We start from the raw sequence: 8,829 nt of genomic DNA on the forward strand, positions 1-8,829 counted from the left end.
GAGTTTGAGCTCTGACTTTATAAATAACTTAAATACTTTACCATTGTATCGATGAGTCATTAGCAACAAATTAGTGTCCGTTAGTTAATATAACTAACCACAAGATATATATAGTGATTACACAGCTAGTGTGATTATTTTTATTTTTAGGTTATATATATAAAATGAAAGACCGCCCGGCCTCTAAAATAAATAAAGCCAACTGGAATTTTATCAACTTTCACCTTTGCAATCATTGTCCTACTACTACTGGTCTACTCCCCTCCACCACAAAAATATCTCTCTCTCTCCCCCCCATCATCGATCTCTCGCCTTTCTCTCACGCCACTTTACTTCTCCGCCGCACACCGTGCCCAATCCCCTCTCTTTCCGGCACCCCCCCCCCCCCTTCCCATCACACACTACTTCATTTCACCATCATGTCCTTTCCAAGGTAATTTATATCATATCATCTCATCTCATCCTTTTATTATCATTATTATTATTATATGACTTATATCACCAATCACACACAAACATATATATTCATGTATGTATCTATATATTTTACACACACGCCTTTTCTTTTTTTTAACCAACTTTATGATAACTGATTGATAAAACCTGATCTTTAAGTTACTCACTAAACTTGTCATGTGTATATATATATAAGTTTTAATTCCCATATTTACCGGCCTTTGTTTAATGTTGTGTGTACGTGTGTGTATTAAGTTCATACTTTTTGTAAGTGAAGTTTATTTTTAGTAAAACTTGAACTAATTAAACAAATTGTATGAATACTTTCCATGCAGGGATCTATAAAAAAAAAAAATACTCATAATACATCTTAATTACTACGAGTAGTATTTTTTTGTATAATAATGGAAATGAACAATCTAAGCAGGGTGGAATCTCATGTAGCTCAAAAAAACCGGCGACATAAGTTAAGATTTCAACAAACCTCCGGCGGTGATCACTTTAACCACCACCAACAACCACCACCACCACCCTTTTCATATAACCCTAATGTCTTCCCTTCAGAAATGATGATTTCCGTCGCTAGAAATCCACATCTTTTATTACCTCCGGCTTTTGCTACTGCTTCTCATGATCATCATCAAGATCCTTGTATGAGTTCAGGTTCGGGTTCGGGTGTTGGTTGTTCCCAACCCGAAAGAATGGTAACAAGTAGTAGTAGTTCTAATAATAATAATTATGCTATTTTTCCATACCAACAACAACAACAAGATAATTGGAAAACAGTTTTAAATAATAATAATAATAATAATAATAATAATAATAATAATGATTATTGGAATAATGTTGTTAGTAATTCCAACGTTGTTAATTCCATGAATTCCACCTATGGTTTCTATCAAGATAATAATATTTTACCATTTTATAACCATAATCAACAAGTGACACTTGCACAATATCCTCAAACAACCAAGATTAATAATAATGATTATAATAATAATAATAATAATAATGATCATGTTTATAAAGACCAAACCACAAGTGCTACTCAAGGATTGTCATTATCACTTTCATCAGTTGTGCAACTTAAAGAAGATGATGATCATCAACCTGCAGCCATGTTACAACCGGGTCAAAAGTCAACAAAGTCGGCTCATCTACCGAACCCGGATCCGAGGTCCATGATGGGTGTTACAGGTTTGGGTCATAGTAGTATTGGGCCATTGGGTCCATTTACTGGGTATGCAACGGTGTTAAAGAATTCAAAGTATATGAAGCCAGCAGCACAAGTGTTGAATAAAAGCTGTGATGTAGGGTTTCAAGAGTTGGTTCAAACATGTCTTGGTGTTTACCCTCAGAAGCTCCTTGAAGAAGAAATGAGTTGGGCTTCAGATTATTGTTCGCCGGTTGCTAATGGCGGCTTGGATGAATTTCATGTTAATTTTAATGGCCGAAGTAGCTCCGGCAGGCCCGAATTTCATCGCAAGAAGGCCAAGTTGTTGTATATGCAAGACGAGGTATTTTTTTCTCTTTCATTGTTCATACCTTTTCATACAAACTTACAAAAATATACTTAAATGAAACATGATTATTAAATAAATATTTATTAGTAATTAATGAGAAGATGAGATAGATTAGGATTATTGGTCTAAGTAACTTAACTTTCTTTTTTGAACGGCGTACTCTTAAATTACACGCATGCCTGTAGTGAATGATAAATCATTGCTATACATATATATTATTCATGGCTAGTGAGGCTCGGTCAACGAAAAATGTGATTCATTTTTGTAAACTACATATAATGATGTCTTTATGGTTTATATGAGAGCCTTTTACTCGTAGTTTTTTTTTTGGGGGGGTTAAATTTAGACACCTAGCTTAGTTTACTAGCAATTAGGAGACAGATTAAAGAAATTAGAACTGTAGTTACCCCACTCTTTTGTGACTAAAAAAGTTTCAGCCATCACAATGATTGTTCTTAACTTCACATCAAACTAGTGAATTCAACTTTGTGTCTTTTTTCTACTAGAATGTTAAGTTGACAACGTGAATTGTATATGTTATTGTGTTAAGTTTTGTGGATAATATACACATTGTTTTGTTTTTAAATATTTATCATTTTATGAATCATGGTTAGTTTTATTAATCAGAATGATCGTTTCGCTTTTGTATCACTAGATATGCCGAAGGTACAAGCAGTATTTGCAACAAATGCAAATGGTGATTTCATCATTTGAGACTGTAGCAGGACTTAGTGAAGCCACTCCTTATGTTTGTTTGGCCCTCAAGGCGGTTTCCGGACATTTTCACTATGTAAAGGATGTTATTTCCGAGCAATTGTTGCAAATGAAGAAAATGGTAGAAGACGGCTTGTGCTCTTCCACCAACCCGAGTGGCAAAGCTTTTGATGCTAACGTAACAAGTTCTTCGAAGCTAAAATCAGTTGATCAACAAATTGTAAAATATAGTGGTGGTGGTGCTGCTGGATTCTTTACAGCACCACAACCTGTCTGGAGGCCACAAAGAGGCCTACCAGAACGAGCAATCTCCGTTCTCAAAACATGGCTTTTCGACCATTTTCTTCATCCGTAATACTCTATTTTTACCCCTTTTTTTTGTCTCTATATGAATGTATGCATTTAGTTGTCTCACTTTTCTGTTTTTTTGCTGAAACTTTAGTGCTTGTTTTGATATTTTTGTGAAAGTAACAGTTGATTGAAACCATATACATGCTTATAAAATGTTCATATATAATTAAGTTTGATTGTACTATGATGAGCAGGTACCCTTCAGATACCGACAAGCATATGTTGGCTACTCAAACTGGCTTAACCAGAAATCAGGTTAGCCATATTTAACTTCTGATATATGGTCAAACTTGGGCCCTGTCTATATATAAATTTCTTCTGATATTTAAACCTTCTGACTTACCATTTCTTTTACTATTTTACTTAAAATGTTGACTTTGAAAATTTTACAATATCAACAGGATAGTGCTATAGTTAAAGCTGAATCATTGAAACTTTGTGAAAAAGAGTTGGGAATAACATTCTTTCGTATCGATATATTTTATGTTAGAACGTAAAAATATCTACTATCTGATAGTATCGTTAAACAGATTGACCTTTTAAATCGTTAAAACGTTACACGTCCAGCTTTAAGGATTTTTTTCATTAATATATGCTAGTTTATTTGCTACTGATCGATAAGTCCTTTGAATCAGGTATCAAACTGGTTTATAAATGCAAGAGTTCGTATTTGGAAACCAATGGTTGAAGAGATCCACACCCTTGAAACCCAAGGTTCGGCTAACCCAAACTTAGATAACCCTCAACTGGACAACCAAGAGCCTAGCCGGATGGATATTAGCTCGTCGTTGCCGAACACACAACCAGCTGCAGAATGTTCTAGGAACCCTGGCGTGAACTCAACAGTACAAGAACAACACAACCAATTACGTGATCATGACAAACAAGCTAGCAGTAATAGGCCTGCAGATCAGTACCAGATTCCTATATCTAGCATGGACCGGCTGATGAGCATCATGCCCTACCCTCGAGCCACGTTTGATGCAACTGGGTTGGGTCCGGTTTCACTCACTTTGGGTCTCAGACAAAATGCCGAACATGTTCAACAGCTGCAACAACATTTCGGAGGTCATCAGTTGATTCATGATTTTGTTGGTTAGGTTTTTATTAGTTCAGACGCGACAATGGAGTTTAGCTATCGCAATAAGTATAACTTGGGGTAGAAGACGGTAAAGGATACGGTTGGGAAATCACAAGATTTTTGTTTGCTATTCGTAGAAGAACTATTCAAATTAATGGAGGTCTCTTTGTGCTTTGTACTTTCTACTAAAGATGAACATCTTTTGAAAAACCCTAATCTTTGATTTCCATCTTTAAGCAATATTTTCAGTTATAGTAGTATAGCAATATTGGTGCATCAAGTATCATGAAAATGTTCACTCTAGTTTCTTTTAATCGAATGTCCAATTCGTTTTAAGATGGTTTGCTTCAATTCTTTCTCTTAGAATACGTTGGTTTATTATTTTTTTTGTTTTTTTGTGTGTTTACTGCAAGATATATATATATATATATATATCTACGTTAGTTGGTGGTATTCTAGAATTTATAAAATTTTTAGGTAATGAAAAAGAAAAACTTGCCTAATATCAGAAACCCGATTTAATGTTAGAAGAGGCCATTGCTTTTCGAGTTTTTACCTGGTAAACCAACTAAGAACGGCAAGCCAAAGCTTGCTAATTTGGCATGTGATTTGCTGCTTTTTGAAAGTTTTTGTTTTTTCTCGATTTGGTCGAACCTTGTCTTTTTACTTTAAAAAAAAAAACAGTCAATATCTTTTCAACCTTACCTTGATTTGTAAGTTTATTTTACGGTTTCAAAACTTATGAGCAATTAATTAGTGGTTGAAAATCCGTTTGAGAACTTACAACAGATATGGTTGTGATATACTTGGTTATACACAAAATAAATACAATTGCTAACTCTATTTAAAATGATAGGAAGAATATATTGATACCCAAATGACAAATACAATAACAATAGTTAGCAACAGAAATAAAAAAAGTTGAACAAGTCTTAAAGTTTAGTCATGTGAAAGGTATGTAATTTCTATAATCATTCTTATATGTAAGATATATGCTTGTCTAACAAGGTAACAGTTGTATACTTTTTCTTCAAAAATATAAGTGTTGTAATCTAACCAAACCAGGGGAAAAAAATATGACAAAATGCAAATTTGACTAGCATTTTGGTCAACTGGCAGACATATGTCTTGTGATAGAAGATTACTTGGGCAATGCGAGGACTAGAATTGAAGTAATTTTAATGGAAAATCTGATAACATTTTATTAGGTTGATATAATAAATACTTTGTTAAGTTCTTATAGATTGTATGGTAAAATATAAAGTTTTATTGAACAATAAATATATTGTATTAAATATTCTCCATTGTACAATATATTGTATTCAAAAGAATTGTATTTCTATATTTTTATTTATTTTATATTTTTATACTACTATATAAAAATTAATTAAATTTGTTTTTTTTACCCAACTAGTCTTCTTCTTCTTGCATATACATATGTATTAAATTTTTAGTTAATTCACTTTTCATTTTGCACTTCTTTTCAACTAACAAGTCTATTGAAGAAGGTTTTTATAATGAAATTTTTAGATTGAAGTATCGGACTATCGGAGGTGTTCTAAAATATAACTTGGATTTCCCTTGCAACAGCTCAAAAGGTAAGAATATATAATTAGGGCCTTAGAGGTTTGGAGTTTGGACCATGTGTTGCTTCTGATTGGACTGGGCTTATTACTTTATATATATGGACTGATGGACATATACATTTTGGAATACTCTTTGATTTTGTCAAGTTGGGCATATACTGATGGACATATACAAACCAAACTCGACCTAGTGTAGTAATGTGGATCCATATCAACCAAAACTCTGGTGCGGATTTAACATGCTACAGGAGTACAAGCCTACAGCCTACAATCTACATTTTATTTTATTTTATTATTATTATTTTTTTTGTAAAGTTGATGGCTAATGAAAAATATGTACATTTGAACCTTGCTAATTCATTAAGAGTATATTTTTTCATTTTTAGGTTAATGTCTAAAAAGATTAATCATTTTCCCTAGACAATAAATGTTAGGTGTTTAGTATGTTAAATGGTGGAAAACATTTTAAATACAGCTAATTTGAGAAAAAAGAAAAAAAAAAAAAAGAGAGAGAGAAGAATTTGATACGTAAAGATAACTAAATTTTACCAAGTAACGCCTTATTTGCTATGTGTTCTATAATAAGCCTAACACTTGGTTGCCTATCAACTAAAAAAAAAAAAGAAAAAGTAACAACTATATTATATCACATGATATTTCATATCATATCATGAGAGTCTATCATTTAAAAAGTTGTACATCTCATTAATCATTTAATAACCTTAATTAAATAACTTACAACACTTATCCTTAATTCTAAAAATAATTACATTACTCTTTTTATATTAATTACTTAATTAGTAACCACTCCGCTACTGTCGCCGTGTTAAGATATGTGTGTGGGGTATCTATATCAATAACTATATGTATATAAATAAACTAGATTAAGGACCCGGGTGACTACCCGTATAGTATTATAAAAACTAATTATAGTAAAAAGTTGTGATGTAAACAATACAACACAATTAGCTACATAATAAGTAGTCATTTAATATATTCAATAACAAAAAGACTAATAATTCCTACATGGTATAGATCTACTTTGAAAAAGCAATCCTTGAAAACGGCTTAACTTATTAACATGACAAAATGCTCAATCACGATTATAGTTTCAACCCACCGAGACATATGCATAACCAAAGTAAATAAGTACCGAGTACATAGAACGAAGGAAACAAAACATAAACAGAAAAATGACCACGTTGACATTACACCGAAGTCAATGTATCAAAACATGTATGGGCAGCAACCTTGACACGAGAGACCATGAGCATGAAGCATGACCAAAACATCCAACATAAAAGCATCAGGGCCTTCAAATCAAAAAGAAGAAAAGTAACGTTGGACTAAAAAACAAACATTAGAAGGCAGTAGAATATTGAAATGGTAGAGGCGGAAAACTAACCATATTGATGTTCTGTATTTAAATCTTTTGTTGCACTTCTCTATAAACAACATTTATTGTTGTGTTTGATGTATTTCCATCTTTCGTACAAATGAGGACCTTGAGACCTGCTTTACTTGTAACTCTTGAAACCGTCACATAGAGTTGTCCATGAGTAAAAACAGGTTGCTGCAGGAACAAACCCACCTGAGACAACGATTGCCCTTGACTTTTATTTATCGTCATTGCAAAGGAAACTACCAACGGAAACTGACACCTTTGAAAACTAAAAGGAATGCGACGGTCAGATGGAGTGATACGCATGCGGGGTATGTACGTTATATTACCAAAATGAGACCCCGAAATGATTTTTGCTTCTATAACATAAGGAGTCATCAGAATGATCTGTAATCATGTCCCATTGCATAAACCATTTGCCTGATTAATATTACGTACAAAAACACCTTTTTTCAATGATAGTTTGTGGTTGGGAACACCTGATATTTTAAACCCATTTAGGACATCTGGGGAGTAGATGGACTATTTAAATGTATCCAACGTCTCAGTTTCACATGGGTTGTCCGCACTATAATAAGTAATTTCCTCATCTTTAATCAGGTTCAACACATAGTCATTGATCTTATCTACCTCTTCATTGGTTGGAACCAAAATAGCTTTGTCTCTGAAGTAATCATGTTCATCTAGATGATCATTTATATCTCCATAAATAGATTCGACCATTGACTTAATGTGTTCACCATCATAATTGATGAGGACTTCGTCAGGAAATTGAACGTCCCCCTTAGCATCATTGTTCAATTCTCCGATTTTTCCTTCTCCAATCTTAAAAATCCAGTCAGCAAATTGTTTCACTTCGTCTAAAGAATGTTGGGGACATCCAAACTGCAAACGCATATTAACGGTTAATCGAAGCACGGTGCAATGATGCCATATATATGACGAGTTGAGTGAAGCATTAACAATCTCTGAACGTGTTCCTTTCTGAATTACCGGAAGCACCTGTCAAAAATCACCACCGAAAAGTATGACCTTGCCACCAAATGGTTTGTTAGCCAAGTGGGAGGAGGTCAATGAATTTATATCACGCAATGTTCTATCTAATGCTTCAAAGCAATGCCTATGCATCATGGGAGCTTCATCCCAAATTATCAAACGTGCTTTTCTTAACAATGCAGATAGATCACTGTCCGGAGTTATAGAACAAAAAGAATCCTCGTTTATATTGATAGGGATTGCAAACCTAGAATGAGCTGTTCGACCTCCATAAAAAAGAATCCCGCTTGAAGCAACATTCACTACAATCTTCCCTTTTGATCTAATAGCAGAAGACAATGTCTTCCACACAAAAGTTTTACCAGTTCCCCCGTAGCCATATAGAAAAAAAACACCACCTTCATTTTTGTCAATAGCTGTCATAACACGATTGTAAGCATGTTTTTGTTCATCCGTCATCGTTGCGTACAATGATTGATGAACCTGCCTCATTGCAACCTTGTCGTAAGCAAGCTCTTGTTGAATCAACATATTGCATGAATCCTCGATGATTCCATAATCTGGATACGGCATGCCAGTAATGTATCGAAGACTTCTACCATGAGAAAGCAAAAATTCTTCAATCTTTGCAAGTGTGTGGTTTCTAAGTGCCTCTGGACTGAGATTGAGATCTGTTTCATGGCAAGTAATAATTATTTGTTCATTACACTATTTAAAATT

At 33.7% G+C, this 8,829-nt stretch overlaps 1 protein-coding gene across 1 annotated transcript; it reads left to right on the top strand.

Moving 5' to 3' along the window:
- Positions 1 to 797: 797 nt before the first annotated feature.
- Positions 798 to 4,440, top strand: LOC122605803 (BEL1-like homeodomain protein 9). Its single transcript, XM_043778759.1, has 4 exons — positions 798 to 1,973; positions 2,635 to 3,044; positions 3,239 to 3,299; positions 3,680 to 4,440. The coding sequence occupies exons 1-4, from the start codon at positions 861 to 863 to the stop codon at positions 4,142 to 4,144; spliced, it is 2,049 nt and encodes a 682-aa protein (XP_043634694.1). The 5' UTR covers positions 798 to 860; the 3' UTR covers positions 4,145 to 4,440.
- Positions 4,441 to 8,829: the final 4,389 nt, after the last annotated feature.

Source organism: Erigeron canadensis, chromosome 6 (assembly GCF_010389155.1).
Source record: "Erigeron canadensis isolate Cc75 chromosome 6, C_canadensis_v1, whole genome shotgun sequence".
Lineage (NCBI taxonomy): Eukaryota > Viridiplantae > Streptophyta > Magnoliopsida > Asterales > Asteraceae > Erigeron > Erigeron canadensis.

Bases quoted from the DNA above. Each gene is read 5' to 3' on its own strand.
- LOC122605803 (XM_043778759.1), top strand. From the start codon at position 861: ATGGAAATGAACAATCTAAGCAGGGTGGAATCTCATGTAGCTCAAAAA. The intron at 3,045-3,238 runs GTAATACTCTAT...TATGATGAGCAG, and splicing joins TTCGACCATTTTCTTCATCC to GTACCCTTCAGATACCGACA. The intron at 3,300-3,679 runs GTTAGCCATATT...CCTTTGAATCAG, and splicing joins CTGGCTTAACCAGAAATCAG to GTATCAAACTGGTTTATAAA.